The sequence below is a fragment of the Eriocheir sinensis genome, chromosome 17 (assembly GCF_024679095.1).
Source record: "Eriocheir sinensis breed Jianghai 21 chromosome 17, ASM2467909v1, whole genome shotgun sequence".
Taxonomy (NCBI): domain Eukaryota; kingdom Metazoa; phylum Arthropoda; class Malacostraca; order Decapoda; family Varunidae; genus Eriocheir; species Eriocheir sinensis.
The window spans coordinates 210001-237500 of record NC_066525.1 but is presented as its reverse complement, the minus strand read 5'-3'; the positions used below and the strand labels follow the sequence as shown (position 1 = coordinate 237500).

Sequence of the window (27500 nt, the reverse complement as noted above, 5' to 3'; positions counted from 1 at the left end):
TTCCTCCACCTCCTCCTCTTCGAAGTCTCCGTACGGCTCCTCCTCCTCTTCCTCTTCTGGACTGCGATCTCTCGGTTAGATTTTTTTGTTTAAGTCTACGGAGATTTCTTTCACATTTCATCACTAGAAGTTGTAGTAGTAGTATTCGTAGTATTCGTAGTATTCGTAGTAGTAGTAGTAGGGGTGCTATTATTATTATTATTATTATTATTATTATTATTATTATTATTATTATTATTATTATTATTATTATTATTATTATTATTATTATTATTATTATTATTATTATTATTATTATTATTATTATTATTATTATCATTATTATCATTATTATTATCATTATTATTATTATTATTATTATTATTATTATTATTATTATTATTATGATTTGTAGGATTCATTAGATGCACAACTTTTTTCTCTCTATTATTTGGTGTTTTTTATTAATATGTGTGTGTGTGTGTGTGTGTGTGTGTGTGTGTGTGTGTGTGTGTGTGTGTGTGTGTGTGTGTGTGTGTGTGTGTGTTTGCTCTCCTATAAGCTCCGTGTTTTATTATTTACGTTATCCTTAATCTGATTATTCCCTTTGTATTGCGTTTTATTTCATTTGTTTTTTGTATGTGTTTTTTCCCTCCTTTGTCATTTCCCTTTCATCTGTTCGTCGGTGTTTTTTTCTGTTTTAAAATGTTGTTGCATTGACTCTTTTAATTGTGTGTTTTTATGAAGGTTTAAGCGAGTCTGAGTGTTTTATTATCATATATTTCATCAGTTTTTTCTTCTATGATTTTTATTTTCTGTGTGTGTGTGTGTGTGTGTGTGTGTGTGTGTGTGTGTGTGTGTGTGTGTGTGTGTGTGTGTGTGTGTGTGTGTGTGTGTGTGTGTGTGTGTGTGTGTGTGTGATTTAAACTGTTTTTTTAATGAATGATTTTAAGCGAGTCTGAATTTTTATTTATCATATTTTTCATCTCCTCTGTTTTTTTTATGGTTTAAAGTGCTAAGGCGACTCTTTCCTGTGTTTTTACGAACGTTTTACGAATGATTTTACGAATGTTCACAAGCATCAGAGTCTTTGATTCAGAGAGTGTTTTTAATTACTCTTTCCATCACGGTCTGTACATTTAGCTTCACGTCTCGCTCCCTGTTGCAGTCTATTCACTTCGCACGCTAAAGGAAAAAGATAAGGGAAGAAAAAGTGATGTGGAGGAGAAAACATCAGCGTGTACAGTATCCCCACCCTATAAATATCACGCATCCCCCAAAAAACGAAAAGAAATAAAAATAGGAGTGTTAAAAAGTGGAACGTGGAAATATGCAGAGGCGTTTACGATCGAATAAAAAAAAAGTCGGTGTAGTCAAATAACACAGGAGAGCTTGCGTTGATTTTTTTTTTTTTGTGTGTGTGTGTGTCTGAAAATTCAAAGCCCACACGTTCCTAGCTTTGGTGTGTGTTGTGGTGGAATGTAGAAGGGGGTGGAGGAAGGGTGGAAGAGGGGGAGGAAGGGGTAGGTTAGTGAGTGTAAGGGAAGTGGAAGGGGTGGATAAGTGTGTGGATGTGGGTGTGGGGGGTAGGGAAGAAGGGTGGATGAGTAGGAGGGAAAAAATAGAGGGGAGGAGGAGGAGGAGGAAATGGAGTAAAATAAAAAAAAAACAGAAAAAGAAGAAGAAGCAAAAAACGTGCTAAAAGAATGGAAGGAAAAGAAGGAGGAGGGACAAGTTAATGCATGTGCGTGGGGGGGAAGGGGGAGTAGGTTGATAAGTGGGGGGAGGGGGGGAGGAGAGGAAAGGAGGTTCTATGTGTTTGTGTGTGTGTGTGTGTGTGTGTGTGTGTTTACCGTCGCCTCCGTTGAAGTGCCTCGCTGTTTGCTCGTCGCTCACAACCGCCGCACATTTTAACCGATTAAACATGATATTCCGTGGAGTGACTTTGATCGACAGACAGATAGACAGGCAGACACGTGGAACCATTTGCATATCCTTTTAGACTACTGATTCACCGCTGAAACCTGTTGCATGCACTCCCTCGCTGCCTTAGAGAATCCCAACCAGGGCTTTTAGTGGTTTCGAGCCTGGCAACAATACCCATTGAAGACAAGCCGTTATAGTAGCTGATGTAATGGAACAACTTAATGAAATGGAGGAAGAGAAAATGGAGACCTGTTCCATGCTCTCCCTTTCTGCCTTAGAGGATCCCAACCCGAGCTTCTATTGGTTATGAGCTTGACAAAGAGTACCCATTAGACAAGCGGATATACTAGCTTTAGAAGGGACGCTGATGTAATGGAACACAGCTTAATGAAATGGAGTAAGAGGAAATGGAGACCTCTTGCATGCACTCCCTCGCTGCCCTAGAGAATGCCAACCCGAGCTTCTAGTGGTTATGAGCTTGACAAAGAGTACCCATTAGACAAGCGGATATACTAGCCTTAGAAGGGACGCTGATGTAATGGAACTCAACTTAATAAAATGGAGGAAGAGGAAATGGAGACCTGTTGCATGCACTCCCTCGCTGCCCTAGAGAATGCTAACCCGGGCTTTTAGTGGTTATGAGCCTGGCAAGAAGTACCCATTGAAGACAAACGGTGTTATAGCTTTAGAAAGTACGCGAATGTAAAGGAACAAAACCTCAGGACTATATCATTGAAGAAAATATATTATTTTAGTCTTATATGAGAGGCCGATGTCAATTCAAAGGCGCAAAAAAAAGAGGAAATAGTATAAAAAAATTTCACTACACCTATCTACTGACCTCCATGTAAGGCTTTCAGTTGTGTCTACATTTGCTACACAACAACTTAAATATATATACCCCATTCATTTCGACCCTTTTGTAACCATTATTAGTCTATTTAAACGGATGTGAGCACTGAGGCCATGCGCAACTGTACCGTACGCCCTCAACTCTATTTTTAAACTAACTCTATTAACCTTCTACCACTGAGGCAAGTCACAACATACTATTTAAACGGATGTGAACACCGAGGCCATACGAGCCTATACTGTACGCCCTCAGATCTACTTTTAACCTAACTCTATTAACCTGCTACCCCTGAAGCGAGTCACAACATGCTTTCAACCTTCTACAAATTGTTTACCAGCATCCCTTGCACTCCACGTGGCTTCTCAGCTTCCATTACCCACCCTATATTTATAACACTACGAGGGCGAGGAATTTCTCTGGGTTCGGGCAAGAGGAAGACTCTAGTACGGTGCAACCATCCTCCCTTAGCTTCGTAGAGACGTGCTATATATTTTTAGTCAAGAGGAACCTAACCAGCACTGAGCATGGCTTCTGAGGGGACATATTCTTAATTAAACATTTCGGAGCCCAAGTACACGAATTTGGCAAGGCTTTCGTAGGGGTGGTAGTCATTCCCAGAGGTACTTTTATGGCCCTGGTGGTAGTTTGATCCTTTTTCCGTGCCGTGGAAGTTCGAAAATACGTATTAGAACCCGATTAATCTCCCTTTCGGCGTTTGGATATAGTTGATGTGGGAGGTGGACGCGGCTGAAAATACCGACCAGACTCATCACCGCCCAGACGTTAAGTATTGATACATAAATCCACTGCCAGAAAGGGGTTCCCGTGCGACCTCGGCCACATTCTGGAGAGTGAAAGGAAGTAAGTAATAGGCGAGGTGAGGGAGTGACAGCCTTTGATGGAAACTAATCTAGGTGTGGGTTGGGGCAAAGAGAGAAAGAGAGGGGGAAGGAGTGAATGAGAGAGAGAGAGAGAGAGAGAGAGAGAGAGAGAGAGAGAGAGAGAGAGAGAGAGAGTATTGAGTGAGTGAATGAGATAGAGATAGAGACAGACAGAGAGAGAGAGAGAGAGAGAGAGAGAGAGAGAGAGAGAGAGAGAGAGAGAGAGAGAGAGAGAGAGAGAGAGAGAGAGAGAGAGAGAGAGAGAGAGATAGAGAGAGAAGAGAGAGACAGAAGCTTAAAAAACCAACTTTAGCAGTACAATATGAAAAAAGCTGTTTAAATAAAATAAAAAAATAAATAAAAAAGAGAGAGAGGGAGAGAGAGAGAGATCTAACTTCCCACAATACGTTATTCACACCAGCATCACAATACGATTTCTGAACAGGCCGGGAATAAATAAAATATCGAGAGGGGAGAAGAAGAGAGAGGGTGACGAACTCAGATTTACCAACACAAACCCATCAGAGGCGGTGGCTGAGTGGTTAGCGTGCCGGCGCCGCGTACAAGAAGACGTGGGTTCGAGTCCTGCCTGCCGCCAGAGCTGGGATTTTTCAGTCACCGCCGAGTGGCCTAAGACTCTCTCTCTCTCTCTCTCTCTCTCTCTCTCTCTCATACACTCACACAAAGACAGCACCCACCCTAGATTACATCGTCGGAATAGCCTCGTCTAGCCCGTCCCCAACCCATTCCAAGACTCATTTTCCTCCGCGGCCAACACACGATTTTAAGCGGAGGAGTTGCGAGCTTGTTCGCGAGGGAGGGAAGGAAGGTTTGCGCCACCAATTCCCGCCTCGAGTGCATTCTTACCTGGTGTTATTGTGCGCCTCGCTGACCTTGGTGTGTGTATAGGGGGTGAGGTAAGAAGAGAAAGAAATGTGTAAAAAAGATATAAGGAGGAAAGAATGGAGTAGAAAAGTAGAATATGAAAAAGGAAATGGAGGAGGAGGAGGAGGAAATGGAGTAAAAAGGAAGGGAAGGAAAGGAATGAATAGGGAAGGGAAAAGAAGGGAAGGAAATGGAAAGGAAGAAAAAGATATGATAAGGAAAGGAAGGGAAGGAAATGAATGAATAAAGGAAGGGAAAGGAAGGGAAGGAAATGGAAAAGGAAGAGAAAGATATGATAGGGGAAGGAAGGGAAGGAAAAAATTAATAGGGAAGGGAAAGGAAGGGAAGGAAATGGAAAGGAAGAGAAATATATGATAGGGAAAGGAAGGGAAGGGAAGGAAAGCAAAGGAAAAGAAAGAAATGATAGAAAAAGGATGGAAAAGAAATTAATACAAAGTAAAGAGCAAAAAATATCAACCTTTCCCTCACCTGCCACCGACTTATACACCATTGCCAGTCAGTCGGCCAGTCAGTCAGTCAGTTCCGCCGGTCACAATATCACCACGCACTCTCCCATTCTTTCCTCCGGCTCGCAGGTAGAGATGGAGCTGTTAGGCGCCTCGCGAAAGAGATAAGGCAATTGGCGATTCTTTCTGGAGGAGCTAAAAATGAGGTAGGGTGAGGTTGGTGTGAAATTTTTGAGTGAGAGAGCGAGAGACACAGAGAGAGAAGGGAAGGGAGAGAAAAGTAACTAATGGGTTAAAGAAAAGGAATATGAGAGACTTCTTTAGGGACTCAGGAAAGGGATAGAATAGCAGCATAAGAAAAAAAAGAAAAAGGAGAAGAAGGAAATGAAGTAAAAGGAGCAGATGAAGAAAGATATATAGATAGGGTGATAGATTAGAGAGAGAGAGAGAGAGAGAGAGAGAGAGAGAGAGAGAGAGAGAGAGAGAGAGAGAGAGAGAGAGAGAGAGAGAGAGAGAGAGAGAGAGAGAGAGAGAGAGAGAGAGAGAGAGAAAAGTGACATAATTAGTGAGAAAATCCTGCTAATTATTAGACGATTTGAGAGAGAGAGAGAGAGAGAGAGAGAGAGAGAGAGAGAGAGAGAGAGAGAGAGAGAGAGAGAGAGAGAGAGAGAGAGAGAGAGAGAGAGAGAGAGTTAACAGGATGCGAATGGAAGAATAGGAATAACAGGAAAAAGGAAGAAATGAGATAAAAAAAAAAACGGAATAGGAGAAGAAGAAGAAGGAGAAGCAAGAAATGGAATAAAAACAGAAAAACACGAATCAGAAGCAAAAAAAAGGAAGAAAAAGGTAAAAAAAGAAAAGAAAAAAAGGGGAGACTTTACTAAGAACGCAGGAAGGGCAAGGGAACCGTAAAGTCAAACACACAGCGAGAAGGGTTGACAGGAACGGCCAGGCGGGAACAAGACACCTCAGATAAGGGTCACAGTCATACCAGCCGCTGTCTATTTACATGCACGAGAGAGGGAGGGAGGGCAAGGTTAGGGGAGCCTTGAAGGGATAGAGACGCAAGGGTTCACGTGAGGTTAGAGAGACAAGAGGTTAGAGAGGCAAGGTTATGTTATATTAGAGGTTAGGTTAGGTTAGGCTTGAGTTTAGAGAGGAAAAGGTTAGAGAGTTAGAGAGGCAAGGTTAGGTTACGTTAGAGGTTAGGTTAGGATAGGTAAGGCCAAGAGGTTAGAGGTTAGAGAGGCAAAGGTTAGAGGTTACACAGGCACGGGGTTCACCCGAGGCTAGGTAAGGCTCGATGGGGTTGAGACAGGAGTTCACGGAGTCCAGGGAAACGTTGTTGGTCCGAGTGAGCGCGGTCAGACGGATTGGGTCATGTTACTGCACTGAGGACTCTATTAGACGTGTGATATATGGCGAGGTATCTTCATCACTACGGTCACTACCATCACCACCACAACCACCACCACCACTACTACCACCACCACTACTACTACTACTGGTATCACGATTACACACTCCAATTCCCTTTCCTTCCCTTCACTCATTTTCCTTAACATCTCGTATCCTAGGTAACCTTCCATCTCTCTCTCTCTGCTCATTGTTCCCACATATACACGCAGCCTGCCCTCTGCCACCTATATAACTTTTCCTGTCCCGAACAATACAACGATACCCTCTCATTTCCAGCGGTCCCATATCATATATACCCCAGCCATTGCGTTCTACCTATCCATATGTAGTCACGGCCCAAGACAGAGGACGTTGGTTTGAGGGAGTGCGTGGGAGATGGTTCAGAGAGAGAGAGAGAGAGAGAGAGAGAGAGAGAGAGAGAGAGAGAGAGAGAGAGAGAGAGAGAGAGAGAGAGAGAGAGAGAGAGAGAGAGAGATCATACAGGTTGTCAATCTCGCTGCTCGTCACCAGATTCATAGCGGTAACTTGATTGACCCCGCTAACGTAAGGAAAGGGAAGGGGAGGATTCAATAGACGAGAGGGGAAGACGAAAGCCACAGGAAAGAGGTTAGGAGGAGAGAGATAAGAGCTAGGAGGTTAAGTCTGGTATTTCAGGACAGGGGTGGAAGGGAAGGGATGCGAAAGGAAGGGACGAGATTGGATATAGATTGAAGGGATTGACAGTGAGATCAGAAGGAAAGGAAGGGAAGGAAATACTTGGAAAGAGAAAGAGAGGAAGGAAGAAGATAAATAAGGAAGTAAGAGGAAATGGAGAGACGAGATTAAAACGAAGTGAATGAATGAAACGGGAAGAAAAAAGATGAAAAAAAGAGATAGACGGAAGATGAATGATCATAAACAGGAAATTAAAGGGGCAGAAAGGCCGCAGTGGTGGTTGTGGCGGCGGCGGTGATGGTGGTGGTGGTGGTGGTCGTGGTGGTGGTGATGATGTTGTATATATTTTAATTAACGCTCATTGTCCCTTAGATTGCGTAGGCGAGAGAGAGAGAGAGAGAGAGAGAGAGAGAGAGAGAGAGAGAGAGAGATCCCCCACAGAAATTTAAAATATATTAGTACTCCCATGTTTAAATGAGAGAGAGAGAGAGAGAGAGAGAGAGAGAGAGAGAGAGAGAGAGAGAGAGAGAGAGAGAGAGAGAGAGAGAGAGAGAGAGAGAGATTATATGTTCCTGTTGTTCTAATTAATATAAACATCACACTATAAATATCACACAATAAACATCGCGCAATAAACATCGCCATCCAAGCAAACAAACAAAGTCTCTCGTGATTATCGCTTCACAAAATCCTAAATTACAAAAGTGGTCTCAATACACGCAATGGATTTTATTTTTTCTCGCGCACACTCTATTTGAAGCGCGATGCGATAGCCTTTTGTTTTTTTCCTTCCTTTCTTCATTTCATTCTTCTAGCGAAACCGTGATGAAAGGCTCCGTGATGGTTTTGCTAATGTTCGTGGTCGTTGTCATCAAAACCATCAGTCACTATTTCGTTCCCTCGGTACCCTCAGCTCTCTCTTCCTCTCTCTCTGCCCAGCTTTCACATCAACTATTTCCGAACGCCAAAAAGGAGATCAATCGGGTTCTAATGCGTGTTTTTGTTGGTTCACTGTACAAAAGAAGGGTCAAACTACCACCAGGGTCATAAAACTACCCCTGGAAATGCCGAAAACGCTTCCTTCCCTCACGTCAACTATCTCCAAAGGCCAAAAAGGAGATCATTCGGGTTTTAATGCGTGTTTTTTTTAGGTTCACGGTACAGAGGAAAGGTCAGACTACCACCAGCGTCATTAAACTACCCCTGGAAATGCCCAAAACTCCTATTGTATTGTCAAACGCTTCCTTCCCTCATATCTACTATTTCCAAAGGCCAAAAAGGAGATTAGTCGGGCTCTAATTCGTGTTATTTTAAGTTCACTGTACAAAAGAAGGGTCAAACTACCACCAGGGTCATTAAACTACCCCTGGAAATGCCTCCCACAACTCCTACGGAAGCCTTGTCAAATAGGTGTGATTGTGCGCCGAAAGTTTTAATAACACGGCTCATATCCTCCCACTTTCCTTTTGTCACTCTCCCTCTCTCCCTCTGTTTAATAATATGGCTTTAAAACTACGAATCCGTGGGCCCGGCTTCCATCTGTTCATCCTCCCTCTCTCGGGCTGGTCAGTAAATGGATGCCTGGGAAAATTTGGAAAAGGTGAACTCTTGTGACCCGGATCTCACGCTTCACCGGTCTGCAATTGACTCCGCGGGCTCTCCCCTTTCGTTGTGGTGGTCGAGGTACTAGAGTATCACGCCCCCAGACACTCCTTTACGCGCCGGCCAGCAACCAGTGAGCCAGCTCGGTTATTACCTGTGGTTTCTGAGCCTCGTAAACACTGCTATGTGTGTGTGTGTGTGTGTGTGTGTGTGGATGTGGAGTTGAGGAAAACAACATTGCCATATTTAATTAAATGATAGATGTATGCATGGACGGGAAGAAAATTCTGTGAACAACCTATTCCCACAAGTCGCCGTGCTTAGGCTGCCCAACGTCTTATAGTCTCCCTGTATCCTTGTCTGAGACTCACCGAGGGCTGGAAAACTTGATATATAAAGTCCCCATTAAATATGATAATAGAAAAGTTACGGATAATTAACTAGAGGATACTTTGGTGAAATCCCACAGAGAATGCGCGTGTATGAGTGTATGTGTGTGGGGCGAAGGGTTGGGCATTTTTTTACTATTTAACAAGTAAGATAAAGAAGGAAGAGCTCCGGGTGTCCTTCCACGGGTCGTTTTTCACGAACCTGAGAACACCGTCACCCAGTCTCACCTCACCTGCCCTCCCTGTACTTTCCAAATCCTTTATGCAAGAGTTAGCCAGCATTTTCCTTCTTTCATCCCTTACACTAGTAAACTTTGGCATAACCTCCCTTCGTCTGTATTCCCTCCTGCCTACAACTTAAACTCTTTCAAGGGGAGAGTATCAAGACACCTCTCCTCCCGAAATTGACCTCTCTTTTGGCCACTCCTCTGAACCCATCTTTATAGGGGCAGTGTTTACCGGGATTTTTTTCTCATTATTTATTTTTTTTCCCTTGATATGCTTCCTTTACTGCAAAAAAAAACACCCCAGCATAACCTGATCTAATCCTCTCGTTCTGCGCCTCGCTGCCCACCAGCCGTCACACAGCGGGCCGCCCCTCATGACGCCGCCCACTACAGCCTCGCCCAAGCAGATAATGAATGAGTAACCTTGGCGCTTCCTGCAGTAATGACTGGGGGACGGCGGCCGGGCGGGGATTAAAGGCTGCCGTTGTGTGTGTGTGTGTGTGCGTGTGTGTGTGTGTGTGTGTGTGTGTGTGTGTGTGTGTGTGTGTGTGTGTGTGTGTGAGAGTGGGCGATGTGCCGCTGAAAACTTTTGCCTCTGCGGGTTGAAAAAAAAAGGTATTTGTGTTGAAACCGCCGAGTTATGTATTCTTTTGCCGCCTTTTTGAGCCTCGCCATAAAGAATTGGATTCCGTTCATTAGTGGTTTAGATTCCACAAAGAAAAGATCGGATCTTGCTTGCTTGCGTTTGTTTGAGATCATTATGCAGGTTTTTTTTAATATTAAACCGCTGGGACCGAAATTTTTTTTTTAGGGGGAAAAGAGAGAGAGAGAGAGAGAGAGAGAGAGAGAGAGAGAGAGAGAGAGAGAGAGAGAGAGAGAGAGCTGCTTCTTCTCGTGTCCTTGAGTTCGTTAATGAAGCAATTTGGGTACAAAGTGACCGACATAACCTGTGTGTGTGTGTGTGTGTGTGTGTGTGTGTGTGTGTGTGTGTGTGTGTGTGTGTGTGTGTGTGTGTGTGTGTGTGTGTGTGTGTGTGTGTGTGTGTGTGTGTGTGTGTGTGTGTGTGTGTGTGTGTGTGTGTGTGTGTGTGTGTGTGTGTGTGTGTGTGTGTGTGTGTTTGCGTAGAAACCTCACCACCAACAACTCCACCATCACAACCACTACCACCACCACCACCACCACCGCCGCCATCTAACTTAAACAAAAAAAAACATAACATTCCCCGAAGAACTGCAGCAAATATCCGCCCTAATCCCTTCCCTTATCCATGCGGGCAATTCATTTAACATATTTCGACTCACTACACACACACACTTATATTTAACACGTAATTGCAGAACCACTCTCTCTCTCTCTCTCTCTCTCTCTCTCTCTCTCTCTCTCTCTCTCTCTCTCTCTCTCTCTCTCTCTCCTCTCTCCTCTCTCTCTCTCTCTAACCCTCCTTTCCTTACATTCTCTCTCATTCCCCTTCCTTCAATTTCTTCTCCCTGTCTCCCTTCCTTCCTCTCTCCTTCTCTTACTCCTCCATTCAATTCCTCCTTCCACTATCTCTTTCCTTCCTTTTAATCTGTCCCTCTCTATCTATCTCTCTCGAGCCAGAACCGAGTATATAGACCCAGGCATACATTGAGGCGACTTTGCGTCTGAGAGTAGAGGTCGTATTATAAAAACATTTGACAAGGCTTTCGTAGGAGTCGTGGGGGGCATTTCCAGGGATAGTTTTATAACCCTGGTGGTGGTGGTAGTTTGATCCTTCTTCCGCACCATGAACTTAAAAGAACACCCATTAGAACCCGACTGATCTCCTTTTGAGCCTTTGAATATAGCTGATGTGAGAGGCGAAACCGTCTAACAATGGCTCCGTACCTTTATCTGGGTTAGCGCGCGTGTGTGAGTGTGTGGTGGCCTCGATCCTGCTCAGACAACTATATATTGCCTCTTGTCGCAGTGCTGAGTGTAGTCCCAATAGCTGTCTGTATGGAAATTCCTGTGTCTGGGTGCTTGCTTGGTAGTCTGTCTGGCTGGCTGGCTGACTGGAAGGATGGAGGGATGGATGGTTATATAGAAGGTTGATTGACTGACTGACTGACTGACTGGCCGACTTGCTGTATATAGGTTGCTCTCTGGAGTGTTATGTTATGTTAAGTGAGGAATGGTTTTAATAATGAGGGTTGTGTAGAGAGAGAGAGAGAGAGAGAGAGAGAGAGAGAGAGAGAGAGAGAGAGAGAGAGAGAGAGAGAGAGAGAGAGAGAGAGAGAGAGAGAGATCTATTTATTTATAGTCATATATTTCCTTGCTCTCTCTCTCTCTCTAAATATAACCCGTATTACACCAATATTCCCAAGTATTCCACACACACACACACACACACACACACACACACACACACACACACACACACACACACACACACACACACACACACACATTCTAATTGAGCCTCGTTAGCATTACAGAGACACAGTTTTCCTCGCCGTCCCAGCTAAGGTTGCTAATGAGTCTGCCACCTTTTTAATACCTGTTCGTTACCTGTTCGATACCTGTTTGCTACCTGTTATTTTAATGTTTGTTTCCTGTTTGTTTCCTGTTTGCTACCTGTTTACTACCTGTTTGCTACCTGTTTGCTTCCAGTTTGCTCACCTGGATTTGTTATGTATTGCTTCCGTTACCTGTTACTGACCTTACCTACTTATGTACTGTACCTACGCAGCCCTTACCTACCTACCTATCTATATACCAACTTGCATACATACTTACCTCCCTACCTACCAACCTTCTCACCTTCCTACCCACTCACTCACCTCTCCACTTCCCCACTTACCTATCAACCAACCTACCTACCTACCTACTTACTCCCCTGCCTTCCCACTTGCGTCTCCTCCTTCCCTCCTCTTTACATGTTTACTTATTAGCGCAAAGTGCCCGCTAATAGACAGGACATCATTAAAAGACTGAGTCCCTTGTCATGCCCGAAGGCTTTGGCGCTACTCTGATGCTAGGGACAAGAAAAGAGAGGAGGAGGATTGGGGAGAGAGAGAGAGAGAGAGATGGGGGGGAAGAGAGAGGGAGAGGGGCGGCGCTCCCTTCCCTCGTCAGACGTGCGTGGGACGGTGCCAGAAGAGGGTTTCAAGTCCGGAGGCTCTTGCGCGGCGGTACTTCGCGCGGTGACTGGATCTGACTTCCCCACCGAGGTTGTGGCCGTCAGGGTGATCTAACTCTCTTTCTGTGGCCATAAGAAAGCTGTACTTGTCATTCTATCTCGTTATGTGGCTTAGAACCGACGCAGACTGTGTTTACAAGCCCTAAAGCACCTCTGAACTTGATTTTTTTTACCGCCGAAAGGGACGCTGAAGATAGTTTAGCGAGATTGTGGCCGTCAAGGTGATCTAACGCGCTTTCTGTGGCCATACGAGACCAGTACTTGGCGGTACATCACGTTATGGGGCTTCGTACCCCCATAGACTGTAAGTATAAGCCCTAAAACACTTCTGGACTGAAGTTTTTACCGCCGAAAGTGACGCTGAAGATAGTTTTATAGGAGGAGAACACTGCGATTCCAGTCTTCCTACCAAATGATGTGTGTATAGAGACGTGCTACGCTTATAAACAGCACTGAAAACCGATAAAGTACCTCTGGACTTGGCTTTTTACCGCTGAACGTAACACTCAAGATATTTATAAGAGAAGAACACTGCGATTCTGTCCCTCCTTCCAAGTGATGTGTTTGTGCAGACTTGCTACGCTTATAAACGGTTCTGAAAATCGCCTCTACTGAAAGCTGTACTCAAAATACCTCTCGACTTGACTTAGACTGGCTTCCATTTGTAGTGAAGATTGGTGGTGACTCAAGTGTTATTTTTTGTGGTTTATGAAGACTTTGAAGCGTGGTGGTTGTATGTGTCTTGACTCGTATCGAACTTGTATAATCATTTCTGTGTGTGTGTTTTAAAAGGAATCAAGTCACATCACATCTCTCTCTCTCTCCTCTCTCTCTCTCTCTCCTCTCTCTCTCTCTCTCTCTCTCTCTCTCTCTCTCTCTCTCTCTCTCTCTCTCTCTCTCTCTCTCTCGCGTCTCTCTCTCTCTCTCTCTCTCTCTCTCTCTCTCTCTCTCTCTCTCTCTCTCTCTCTCTCTATGTCTCTATCTGTCTCTCTCTCTCTCTCTCTCTCTCTCTCTCTCTCTCTCTCTCTCTCTCTCTCTCTCTCTCTCTCTCTCTGCCTTTGTCTTTCTCTCTCTATTTCTATCTATCTATCTATCTATTTTGTGGGTGTAGAAGGTATGATGAAGCTGAGTGGTATTAGAAACTCCTTTATTGAGCTTAGATTCCACTGACCTAGTACAAAAAGAGATCATCATGAATACTTTAAAGGATCCAGTATTATTTGGAAAGGGTTTGGGGAAGTGGATGACGGAGATGAGCACCGTGACCACGCGCGAAAAGGAAGAAGAAAGAGAAAAGCTATAAATTGAATAAGAAAGAAAGGATGAAAATCGGGAAGGAAAAGGAAAAAAAAACATGGGGACGAAGTTTGTTTTATCGCCTCTCGTCAATATCTCCTTAGTTTTACCACCTTCTCCTCCTCCTCCTCCTCCTCCTCCTCCTCCTCCTCCTCCACCTCCTCCTTGTCTTTCTCCTCTTCCTCCTCCTCAAATTCACCAATCCTAACCAACCGCTCCTCCTCCTCCTCCTCCTCCTCCATCTCCTCCTACTCCTCCTTCTCTTTCTCCTCTTCCTCCTCCTCAAATTCACCAATGCTAACCAACCCCTCCTCTTCCCCCTCCTCCTCCTCCTCTGATCCTTGTAGTACTTGGAGTCCAGCCAGGCTATTACGTTCCCTCTCGTCTTTGCATACACTACACCTTACATATTTTTCTCTCCTCCTTATTTACCTTCCACTTTTTTTTCCTCTACTCTCCCTCCTCCACCTTCCTCCTCCATTCCTTTCGTTCGTCCACTCACTAATCCACTCTCCATATAATCATCCGTGTTTTATTATTACGTTTCGGACTATGGCAGGGGTAGACTTTTTTGGTGGGGCCTGGTGGTCGGCCCCAGCCCGTTGTGGCGCTGGCAAGTGCTTATAGAGGCGCCGTCTTGCTTGGCTCATCCGGGAGATCATCCTTAAGAGAGAGAGAGAGAGAGAGAGAGAGAGAGAGAGAGAGAGAGAGAGAGAGAGAGAGAGAGAGAGAGAGAGAGAGAGAGAGAGAGAGAGAGAGAGAGAGAGAGAGAGAGAGAGAGAGAGAGAGAGAGAGAGAGAGAGAGAGAGAGAGAGAGAGAGAGAGAGAGAGAGAGAGAGAGAGAGAGAGAGAGAGAGAGAGAGAGAGAGAGAGAGATATGCCTCCTGTTTTTTGTCCATTACCTTGATTGTCAGATATGACCTAAATTTAAATTCTTAATTAAAATTTCCATCAATTGCATGTTGAAAGACGGACGGAAGTAACAGTTTGTTTGTTTTTGCGTTTCAGTTCAATTACATAAATATGGAAAGGAAAAAAGGTGTGTGTGGGGGGAGGGTGTTTGTGTGTTTGTGTGTGTGTGTGTGTGTGTGTGTGTGTGTGTGTGTGTGTGTGTGTGTGTGTGTATAGTGCTTAAACTTTCTCTCTCGCGTCTCGTCCACCAGCCCAGCAAACAACCTCTTTTACGCGTAAATCTGTCCGTCGCGGAAACACAAACACAGCGAGTCTTTTCAAGTTCGCCCGCAGGGAAAAACTTGTGTGTGTGTGTGTGTGGTGTGTGTGGGAGAGAGAGAGAGAGAGAGAGAGAGAGAGAGAGAGAGAGAGAGAGAGAGAGAGAGAGAGAGAGAGAGAGAGAGAGAGAGAAAGAGAGAGAGAGAGAGTGTGTGTGTCCTTTGTTGGTATTCACGTCAGCGTCGCAAACGGAAAAATAGATATACGTAAACATGATATTGTGATACCAGAAGCGTTTGACAAATAAGGTCACGCAGAGTAAATAACGAGGAGGATGTGGAGCGTTGCGAAGGAGTTATATATGATGATGTTGATGTAGAGGGTTGTAAGGAGCTATACATATATTCTAGTGTTGTTGATTGAAGAGAACTGACTGACTGACTGACTGACTGACTGACTGACACTGCCTTTGAAAATAACGTATATAAAGAGTGATTTTGATATGTAGACAAATATGATAGACTTTGATACTAGAAAAACCGACAGCGAATATTATAATAGAAAAGATAAGAAGGAAATATTAGTTTGAAGAGCACTGACTGACGCCGCCATTGAAAATATTAATGTATATGACTCCTACACAAGCCTTGTCAAATATGTGTGCGTGGGCGCCGAACTGTTTAAAAATTACCCTTATACCATTGTCAAGAGTTATTGCTAATGCTCCCCTGATACGCCACACGCCAGAGAGGGTAGAGGAAGAGAGGGAGAGGGAGAGAGAGGGAGGTATTTTCATGTGTTGTCCGTCCATCCTCAACAAAGCAATAACTAGCCCTCATATGACCCGTGTTGAAGGGCTTTGATAATCGAACCGCGTGGTGATATTACGTTTCGTCGAGTGTCTGTTTGAGCGAAATTGGAAAATCGGTCAAATGAGGGGTCAGGGCGAAATAGATTGATAGACAGATAGATAGATATATAGATGTAGATATAGGCAGACAGACAGAGTTAGGCGACTCGACACTCCACTGTTCAATACGTTTAAGTCGTAGGCAGGAGGAAAGAGAACTACAGACAAAGGAAGGCGTCTTGACACCCCTCATGAAAGCGTTGAAGTCGTAGGAAGGTTGAAACACACATAAGAAAGCGTTTAAGTCGTAGGCAGGAGGAAACACAGACAAAGGAAGGCGTCTTGACACTCCCCTCTTGAAAGCGTTGAAGTCGTAGGAAGGTTGAAACACACATAAGAAAGCGTTTAAGTCGTAGGCAGGAGGAAACACAGACAAAGGAAGGCGTCTTGACACTCCCCTCTTGAAAGCGTTGAAGTCATAGGCAGGAGGAAACGGAGACAAAGGAAGGGGAGGTTCTTTTCGGCTTGAAGGCTCTTAGTGAAGCCCTCCCGAGCGGCTTCGAAGTGACAGCTTGTAAAAGGGGAGAGGAAAAAGTAGCGGTAGGAGAGGTTTTTTTGTGTGTGTGAAGTCTTTGTGCTGGGAGACTTTAAGAGGGTGTGAGATGGCTTACATACACACGCACATACACACACTCACATGCATATATACACACACATACATACACACACACACACAAGCATACACACTCCCTCTTTCTATCTATCTATCCATCTATCTGTAGCGATATAGGAAGAGGAAGAAATAGGAGAGGAAGAAATAACAGAAGAAAAAGAAGAAGAAGAAGAAGAAGAAAAAGAAGAAGAAGAAGAAGAAGAAGAAAATTAAAAAGAAAAAAGAAAAAAATAGACAGATAGATAGATAGATGGAAAGAAATAGGAATAACCAAACAAAACCCTTCCCTTCCCTTCCCTTATCCTCTTCCTCGCAATCTTAATCCACTTTCCATCCTCGTCTCTAACTCTGGATTCCTCTTGGACACTCTTCGATTCCTCTTTTATCCCTTCTGATTCCTCTTCTTCTTCTTCTTCAACGACTCGTGAATATCTTTTGAGAGAATCATATTTCGTGATGGTAATTCGGTTCCCGCTGCTCATATACGATTCGGCATTCCTCCTGAGTCTGTTTGCCTGTCATTTTGTGGTATTGGATCTCCTTCCGCTGTTTGGATTTTGTTTTCTGATATATCTCTCCGTCTGGGCGGGTCTCTGTCTGTCTGTCTCTTGGTCGAAGTTCACAAGGCTTTCGTAGGAGTTTGGGCATTTCCAGGGGTAGTTATATGACCCTGGTGGTAGTTTAACCCTTCTCCTGTGCCTTGAGCCTACAGAAACACTCGTTAGAACCCGATTGACCTCCTTTTCGGCCTTTGGAAATAGTTAATGTCTGTATGTCCGTTTCTGAGTCTTATTCTTAAACATTTCTGCGCTCAAGTAGCCACACATATCTGACGAAGCTTTTGTAGGAGTTGTGGGCATTTCCAGGGCCATAAAACTATACATGGAAATTCCCACAACTCCCACGAAAGCCTTGTCAAATAGGTGTGTGCTTGGGCGCCGAAATGTTAGAGGTCGATATTGTCCCACGCTGCCACCTCTCAACTACAATTTCCAAAGGCCGAAAGGGAAGTTAACCGGGTTTTCATGAGTGTTTTTCCACCTTCACGGCACAGAAGAAGGCTCAAACTACCACCTGGGCCATAAAAACCACCCCTGGAAATGCTCATAACCCCCACGAAAGCCTTGTCAACTGAGTGCTTGGGCGACGAAATGTTGAAAAATATGACCCACACAAACTTCACATGCTCCCTCTCTTCCCCTTGTATAGCATATCCAGCACGTCAGCCAGCCAGCCGCGCACCTCTAAACACCTTATGGTTATGTATATCCTGGGCGTGTGTGGCTTACCGAGTACCGTCCTGAGCTCGTCTAGCGTTAAGGGGGAGGACGTGGTGTTGGGTTAAGATGTTAGCGAGTAGGAGAGGGTGAATGGTGGGTGGTTAAGGGGGTAAGAAGGAAGAAGGTTCGTGTGTGTGTGTGGGAGGAGGGGTCTTCTTCTTCTTCTTCTTTCTCCTCCGCCTCATCTTTTTTTTTTCTTTTTCATCCTCCTTCTCATTTTCGTTTCCTTCTTCAACCTCTTCCTCCTCCTTCTCCTCCTCCTCCTTTACTTACTCATTCTCTTCTTATTATCATTCTTCTTGCTCTTCTTCACCTCCTCCTCCTCCTCCTCCTCCTCCTCCTGTCACGGCGTCTCCCTCAGTCTCCTCACACAATTCAAACACTCCTCCTTCGGTTCGTGGGTTCCGGCTGGCAGCAAAACTTCAACTTTGTCCGGCGCTCCTGAGAACTATTTCAATTACCATTCCGGCGAACTTGGGCCACTCTAACCTGTCCAAGTGTCCCCTTATTACGTGCCACTGATAGAACGGACACGACATCCCTTGCCTCGCCGCGCCCAGCACTCCGGCTCAGCTTACCACCGAACCGAAGCGAGATGAGGTACTTGGAGACAGATTGGTATAGTATAGGGGGCTTAGAGTATAGCTGCGCGTTGCCTCGGTGCTCAACTTCGTCTCACTGACCCTAGAACCATGAGGAATTAAGGGTCAGTGTACCATCCGTTAACTTAGTAGGCGAGTAGTTTCGTGACTGAAGTGAAAATGGGGTTTCTTGGGGACATATTGGTATAGTTAGGGTGCTTAGGGTATAGCTGCGCGTGGCCATAGTGCTCATCTCCGTATCACTGAACCTTGAGGAGATGGAGTTAGTGTGTCATTCGGTAACTTGGGAAATACAAACACAGTCGGGTAGTTTCGTGATTGAAGTGAAAATGGAGTTTCTTGGGGACATATTAGTATAATTAGCGGGTATAGGGTATTGATGCGCATTGCCTTAGTGCTCATCTCTGTATCATTGAGCCTTAAGGAGATGGAGTTATTGGGTCATTCGGTAACTTAGGAAATGCAAAACACAGTCGGGTAGTTTCGTTACTGAAGTATATAAGGATGGAGTTTCTTGGGGGCATATAGGTTAAGTTAGGGGGTATAGGGTATTGATGCGCGTGGTTTCGGTGCTCATCTCCGTCTCATGGCTTAGTGTGGTTCCCTCACACCCTTCCCTTCCCCGCCAACACACAGCGATCTTTTTACCACCAATTCCGCCTCCGCCCCTTGCACGCCTCGCCGCCTACCCCAACCTTTTTTTTTTTTTTTTTTTTTTTTTTTTACGTTGTTGCCTATTGCGCCGGTAGGCATCTTCCCGGTGGGGCCTGATGGTCGGCCCAAGGCTTCTTCCAGGTGGGGTCTGATGGTCGGCCCAGCCCGTTCTGGCGCAGGCGAGTGTTTATAGTGGCGCCATCTTGCACTGTCCTGACTGTCCGCTCCCTTACCTCCTCTCCCTCCTGCTTTCCCTCTCCTCTCTCCCTTTTCCTCTCCTGCCAACACCGATCTCTCCTCCTCTCTCCCTGACCTATTGCTCTCTCCTCCTCATCTCCTGCCTCCTCCCTCTCCTTTTCTCTCTCCTCCTCCTCCTCCTCTCCCTCCTCCTCCTCCTCCTCCTCCTCCTCCTCCTCCTCCTCTTCCCCACCAACATTATATCCGAATTCTTGCATACTCAGAACACTGCTTTCATCGGTTTCTGCCTGAGGTATTTAACCAACTAACGGGAAGCGTACGCTGGGGGGTGCATTCCTTCACTCACTCCCCTCGACAGTCTCCCCCGAGCAAGCCACCACGCATTTGCACACACATACACACACACACACACACACACACACACACACACACACACACACACACACACACACACACACACACACACACACACAACTCAACCCTTCCCCAACCGGCTCTCCCACCGCCTTCCAACCCACCTCACCCACCTTCCAACCCACCTCTCTTCCACCTTTACCAACCCACCTCTCTTCCGCCCTCCCAACCCATCTTTCTAAGCCACCGCCCTCACGACCTCTAACCAGCCCTTCTAAGATCCCCTCTGGCGTCCCCTTCCAAGCCGATCTCACCGCCTCCCAACCTCGTTCCTTCGTGCTTGTCTGATTCTCGCGCAATTTGGTCAAACTGCAGCTAACAGGCGACCCTCAATAGCCAAGGGAAGACGAAGTTTCAATGCCAGAGGGAGAGAGAGGGAGGGGGGGTAGAGATGTGTGTGTGTGTGTGTGTGTGTGTGTGTGTGTGTGTGTGTGTGTGTGTGTGTGTGAGAGAGAGAGAGAGAGAGAGAGAGAGAGAGAGAGAGAGAGAGAGAGAGAGAGAGAGAGAGAGAGAGAGAGATCAAAGGAAAGGGATCTATCTCTATCTATCTATCTATCTATCTCACAAACAATACTTTCACACACTTCTTAAGCAAGTTTCTCTCTCTCTCTCTCCTTCCCTCTCTCTCTTTTTCTCTCCTCTTCCCACACACAAACGCCAAAAATAACCCACAATATATATTTCTCCCTTTATAATAACTAACTTTTCGTCTCTTCTCTTTCTCTCTCTCAGACTCACAAAACCCAAGATGACTAACGCCGAGGATCAGATGTTCGGGCTCATACCAGACGCCTCAGAACCCGACATCGCCTCCCTCCCCATGGACTACAGCAGCGAGACCTCGGCTGTCAACACTACGACCTCGCCCTCTCTCTTCAACCTAACCGCCGTGAACGAGTCGCTATTCCTGGATGACCTAAGGGACGCAGGCGGCGGGTACTTCAGGCGACGCAAGTTCAACCTCTCAATGATCGACCTGGAGCGGCTGTTTCCGAGTATGGAGGCGGTGTCGGGCGATATGCAGGTGTTTCTGGTGTCTGTGTACTCGCTCGCCGCCGCCCTCAGCTTGATCGGGAACGTGACGGTGATCCTCGTGTTGGCGTTTGGAAAGAGGTGAGTGAGGGATGAATAGAGGGGTGGATGGGTGAGTAAGTGAGTCTTGTGTATTGTGAATGAGTTTTGGAGAGAGTAAGTGAGTGAGTGAGTGAATTTAGCGTATGAGAAGAGATGGGTGATTGAGTGAGTCTTGTATATGAGGTCTATGGATGAGTTTGGGAGAGTTTAAGTGAGTGAATGAATACTCCAGTTTAGCGTATGGGTGAATGAGCGAGTGAGTGAGAGAGAGACTGAATCCAGTGTTGAATATGGTGATTGATGGGATGACTAATTTAGTATACGACAATGACAATGATGATGATGATGACGGTTTGATGATGCTATTTCTGCAGCGGTTGGGAAGCGGTTATTATGCGGTCATCATTCCATATATTACCAGAACCCGCGTATAAGGAGATCTGATACGACTACTGTTTGTCATCATACTTTTTGCTATGTGTGTGTGTGGGTCGGGAGAGAAGGGTACGTGTGTGTGTCTGTGAGTGTGGGTGTTTGGGTGGGTGGGTGTGATACGCATTGATGCCGACAGATTCTTGTAACGATATTACCAACCACGTCGATGTTCCTGGAAGTCTTTTGGGCGGCATAAAGCTTCGTAAAAATGTTCTCCGTGTCGTGAAAGAAGATACGTTGCGAAATGCCTTAGTGAGATTCCTCTGTGAGATATAACGATGCTGTATTAAATAAGAACGACCTCCTCGCGTACACACACGCACGCACACACACACAGAAATACAATAATAATAAAGAAAGATAAAAAATGAGAAAAACACAAACACACACACACATGAACTTTGTGATTTATGATGAAAATGAATAACCAGTGATTGAAAAGCTTTACTAACTGAATCTGGTTTTATATGTAAATAAGTAGGAACACACACACACACACACACACACACACACACACACACACACACACACACACACACACACACACACACACACACACACGTTTATATTCTCCTTTCCTTCCCTTCTCTTCCCTTCTCTTCCCTTCCCTTCCCTTCTCTCTTTTTCTCTCTCTTCCCTTTCTGTTCCTTCCCTTCCCTTTCCTTCTCTTCCCATCCCCTTATCTCCCTTCTCTTCTCTCCTTTCTCTTTCTCTCTCTATCTCTCGCCCTTCCCTTTCTGTCCTTTCCCTTTTCTCTCTCTTCCTTCCCCTCCCTTCCCTTCCTTTCTCTTCCCTTCCCTCTCTCTCACTTCCCGTCCATTCCATTCCCTTTCCTTCCCTTCCCTTCCTTTCCCTTCTCATCCTATCCCTTCCCACCCCAACTTACACACACCACCACCACCACCACCACTACTACTACCACCACTGTGACATGTAACCTGCATCTCTTAATCATTACCTCACCTGTGTGTCTCCAGGTCCTCGGTGCGGTGTTACCTTATTAACCTGGCCGTGTCCGACATCACCATGGCCGCCTTCTGCATCCCCTTCTCCTACACAAGGTAAGATTAACGCTGCATTCTTCTTCCCTTCTCCTCCCTTATATTCCCTTCTTCTCTTTCTCCTTCCCTACCTCTCTCTTTCTTCTTCTTTTTCTTCTTCTTCTTCTTCTTCATCTTCTTCTTCTTCTTCATCTTCTTCTTTTTCTTCTTCTTCTTTACTTATGTATTTGGTCATATGGTGATTTTCTTTCTTATCTCCCTTCTCCCTTCTCTTCCCTTCTTCTCTTCCTCCTTCTCTTCCTTTCTTTTTCTTCTCTTCTTCCTTTTATCCTACACAAACTAAGCGTCCCTATTTATCATTCTCTCTCTTTTCTAGTTACTCTTTCGTCTTTCTTTTTCCTTCCCTTTCTTCTACACTAGGTAAAGGTCATATTTCTCTCTTTCCCTTCCTTTTTTTCCTATATCACTAAGCTTCCCTATTTATCCTTCTCTTTCTTCTACATTTACTCTTTCTTAAGGGGTTCAATTCTCCTTCAAGACGAGCATTAAGAAACCCCTAAGTCTAAATGGCGGACTCCCTCTTATGGCATCCTTTGTGATTTTCTCTTCTGGCAGTAGCTTGTTATCTCGATCCCTTTTGATATATGTATTTCTCCATTTCAAGAACCCTCTCAGACTGGTTCCAAATTGCTATGTTCCCTCTATGGCTGCTTGTGTTCTTTTTTTCCCTCGAGGTGCTCGCTAAGGAAGTACTTTTGATATGTGTATTTCTCCATTTCAAGAAGCCTCTCAGATTGGTTCCAAATTGCTATGTTCCTTCTATGGCTGCTTATGTTCTTTTTCGTAGAAGTGCACGATAAGGTTGTACTTTTGTTTCCTTTATTTATTTGAGTTATTTTGTCCAGGATCGAGTTTCGTCATTTGATATAGGAACGTTAGGTAGGTACATGAGGTTAGCTTTCTATATTAAGTTGACTAATCTAACCTTTCTGTACCTTCCATATCTCCTTTCTCTCCTTTCTCTATCTCCTTTCTCTCCTTTCCTTTCTTCACTCCTTTCTCCCTCTCTTAAATCTGCTCTCTCTCTCCCCTCCTTCATTTCAGCTCCTTCCTTCACTACCTTGAACTCTCTCCCTTTCTTCACTCTCTCCATCTCCTTTCATTCATTCCCTATTTCTCATTCCCTCGTCCCCTCTTCCTCGTCTCTCTACCCTCTTTCAATTCCTTCACCTCTCCCTTCCTTATCTCCTCTCTCTCCCTCGTCTCCTCGTCTTGCACTCAACTACGAAAGGGAACTTAGTGGGGTGAACTTTTCCTCGCCTTTCAAGAGCTTAAAACGCTCGCGAGGGGAGGACTTCAACACCTTAAGAAATTGATTAAACCTTCGCCCTTCACCGCCTTGTTTCTTTCGTCTCTTTGATGTCACTCGCTCTTTCACGCGGGAGCCAAATTTATCTGAGGAGGTGAATGAAGGGTCGAGGGAGTGTTTTCGCGCTTAGTCCGTCACCCAAGAAGGAACTAAATATCTGCTCTATATCTTTACTCTTTACTCTATATATTCCGTCCCATTGCCACAGCGCTAAGACCCACGGGAATCAGATTCGAGGGAGTGTTCTTGTTGACTGATCGTTGCCCCAGTGCGTAAATCCGTAACTCTAAAGATGAAGGAAGGAAGGGAGGCAGGAAGGAAGGGTATGAATGGAGAAGGAAGTGAAGGGTAGGGAAAGGAAGGAAGGAAGGAAGGGTTTGAATGGAGGAGAAAGTTAAGGGCAGGGAAAGGAAGGAAGGTAGGAAGGTAGGAAGGGCTTGAATGGAGAAGGAAGTGTAGGGCAGGGAAAGGAAGAAAGGAAGGAAGGAAGGAAGGAAGGGCTTGAATGGGGAAGAAAGTTAAGGGCAGGGAAAGGAAGGAAGGTAGGAAGGAAGGAAGGGCTTGAATGAGGAAGAAAGTTAAGGGCAGGGAAAGGAAGGAAGGTAGGAAGGAAGGAAGGGCTTGAATGAGGAAGAAAGTTAAGGGCAGGGAAAGGAAGGAAGAAAGGAAGGAAGGAAGGAAGGAAGGAAGGAAGGAAGGGCTTGAATGGAGAAGAAAGTTAAGGGCAGGGAAAGGAAGGAAGAAAGGAAGGAAGGAAGGAAGGTAGAAAGGAAGGAAGGAAGGAAGGAAGGGGTAGCCAATATATTCTGTTTTTCTTCTGTTACAACGAGTGAAGGAAGAAGGAAGTGAAGGAGAGGAGGAAAGAATGTATAACTATGTAAGTAAAACCATGTATATATCAGTAACGTCCCACCCCGTTATTTCTTACAGGTAAAGTACACGAATATTTCTCAAAAGCTTCGTTCCATTTCTCTCCTTATATCTTGTAGCCAGCACTAACCCCACACATAACAACACACTCCGATGCATATTCAAGCAACACAAGACAACACACGGCTTAATGCAACACTTTTATCTGACTCGAGTGTTTTATGAGACTTCTTAGGAGACAAACAGGCGAGAGAGGTGAGGCGAGGTGTGTGTTCATCGCGTTGATTGCTTATGTCAGCTGAGAAGGAGGAGGAGGAGGAGGAGGAGGAGGAGGACCAAGAAAAAGGAAGAGATGGAAGGAGAAATGAAGGAGAAGGATGAGAAATTTTAGAAGGAGGAGGAGGAGGAGGAGGAAGAAGAAAAAGGAAGAGATGGAAGGAGAAATGAAGGAGAAGGATAATAAATTTTAGAAGGAGGAGGAGGGGGAAGACGAGGAGGAGGTGGAATTGGAAGAGATGGGAGGAGGAGGAGGAGGAGGAGGAGGAGGATAACAAGATTAAAAAGAGGAGGAAGAGGAGGAGGAGGACGAAGAAAAGAAGAATAAAGAGAACTAGCAATAAGAGGAGGAAGAAGAGGAGGAGGAGGAAGAAGAAGAAGAACGAGAAAAAGAAGAAGAGGAGGTGATTGCATCTTCGAAGTGGTCAAAAGTCGATAGAAATAAATAGATAGATAGATAGAGAGAGAGAGAGAGAGAGAGAGAGAGAGAGAGAGAGAGAGAGAGAGAGAGAGAGAGAGAGAGAGAGAGAGAGAGAGAGAGAGAGAGAGAGAGAGAGAGAGAGAGAGAGAGAGAGAGAGAGAGAGAGAGAGAGAGAGAGAGAGAGAGAGAGAGAGAGAAACAAACATATCCCAATCAATCATAACACACTCAATTTCCAACATATATCTACCTCGCCAAAACCCGTCAATTATATTAATATCTATGTCTCCCCGAGCATCAGGCCTTCACTGTAAGCCCTTGCATTGACAACTTGTAACATACGAGTCTTACCAAATGATTATAATTCGTTTTAACCTCAGAATAACTTGATTTCCAACGTGTATCACTGACAGATTATGCGCCTCGGGTTGATAGGATTACATTAGTATTAGAATTAGCATATACTCTTTTCCCTCGTCAGGACTTATTTTATATACTCAGAAATGTGAAGTTGAATTTATGAACGGGATAGCTTGCACGGACATCCCTTCTCTCTTCTTCTGCCTATCTTCTTTATACCTCATCTTCTATAATCATCTCACTGCTCACAACTTCCTTTCTCACTATCTTCATCATCTCTCCTCTTTCTTTCTTACGTCTTCTTCTGTTTCTCTTCATTGTATACTTTTGCGGTCCTACAGTCTCTCAGCGAGCACTTCCTAACTCCCTTTCTTCACCTTCATCTTCTTTCGAATCTTCATCTCCCTCGACCGTAACACGCACTCCCTACCTCTGCTGTAGTTGTGTGTGGCATTCAATCTGTCGCTTGTTGGCTAAATAAATAAATGTATCAATTAAAACAGGAAGGCAATCAGTCAGCCAGGATATGACACCGACGCAGGCTTCCAGTTCGGCCTCGCATGCACGCCGTAACCCATAGACTGTGATACCGTGAGCCGGTGACGCATTGGACTCGGGTGGCAAGCAAGCAAAACACCATCTATTCGCTCTCTTGCATTATATCACTGGTGGAGGCTGTGTGATGGCGTGGTGTGATGGGAATGGGTGGTATAGTGTAAGGTGCAGTTGGCATGGTGTATCTTGTGGTGTTGAGGCTGTGTTGTGGTGTGGTGTTGTGTGGTGTGGTGTGGCCAGTCGTGATGTGAAAAGGGGATGTGGATTTTAACGGTAAGATACTCAATACTATAAGCCCGTGATTGATTGCTTAGAGGGCCGGATAGCAAGCAAAGAACCTATATTATAAGCCCGTAATAGATTGGTTAAGGGATCTAGTGGCAAGCAAACAAAATAAGACCTTCCCTACCCTATATCCCATCACATTTTAGCGGTAAGATTCTCAATACCATAAGCCTGTGATTGATTGCTTAGAGGGTCGGATAGCAAGCAAAGAACCTATACGAGTACTATAACCCCGTAACAGATTGCTTAAAGGATCGAGTAGCAAGCAAGCACAATAACACCTTCCCTACCCTATATCCCATCACATTTTAGAGGTAAGATTGTCAATACCATAAGCCCGTGATTGATTGATTGAAGGGTCAGGTAGCAAGGAAGCAAAATAAGACCTAACCTTCACCTGTACTCTCTCACCTTTTAACAATGCGAAAATCCATCAATACTTCAAGCTACATCACCTCTTTAGACTTCCCCTACAACCTGGTTCTTATATATTTCCAATCAACGTTAAAACATGTAAGAATCCCTTCTGCTTCGGCTTTGTATGTGTGTTCAGTGTTATCCGTTCAAGCGCTGCCATATTCCAACACCTCGCTCATATGCCTCCTCCTCTCTCTCTCTTTTCATTTCCACCTCTGTAGGCTTCCTCTGCGACCTGGTTCTTATATACATGCACTCAACAATAAGATATGCAACCATTCCTTTCGCTTCGCCTTTGTACGTGTGTTCAATGTCATCCGTTCACACCCTGCCAATACCCCAACACCTACACACCCTCATCTCCCCCTCTCTCTTCATTCCCCTCCCTAATCAGGTTTCACGGGTACAAGCGAGCGTTCACAGACATAACCAATGCACTCGCTCATGCCCGCGTTGCTAATTGTCCCTGATTGGTCGTGAATTAGCACTTGGCTGTAATTAATCGGAGGCAGATGAGGGTTGGGAAAGTAATCGTGTGTGGGGGGCGTGAAGGGTTGTGTGTGTGTGTGTGTGTGTGTGTGTGTGTGTGTGTGTGATCAAAGGGAAGATCCTGTTAGCTTTGATAGAGGAGTGCATGGTAGTGTTACAAGCCTTCTTCCTCTTCCTCCTCCAGTTCTTCTGTCTCCTCCTCCTCCTCCTCTTCCTCCTCCTCCTCTTCCTCTGAACTCGTATACATATTATTATTATTATTATTATTATTATTATTATTATTATTATTATTATTATTATTATTATTATTATTATTATTATTATTATTATTATTATTATCATCATTATTATTATTATCATTATTATCAT

At 44.9% G+C, this 27500-nt stretch overlaps 1 protein-coding gene across 4 annotated transcripts in view; it reads left to right on the top strand.

Moving 5' to 3' along the window:
- LOC126999687 (substance-P receptor-like) overlaps window positions 1-27500 on the top strand; it is a 72598-nt gene that overhangs the window by 34065 nt on the left and 11033 nt on the right. For 2 of the 4 annotated variants that reach the window (XM_050862418.1, XM_050862419.1), the window contains one exon: window positions 1-175. This exon is cut by the window's left edge and continues 155 nt beyond it. In XM_050862418.1, coding sequence (XP_050718375.1) covers window positions 1-79 — 79 coding nt within the window. In that variant the 3' untranslated portion in view covers window positions 80-175. Of the gene's footprint in view, window positions 176-20311; window positions 20693-22065; window positions 22150-27500 lie in introns of those variants that run through there. The other 2 variants (XM_050862421.1, XM_050862420.1) reach the window with 2 other exon arrangements.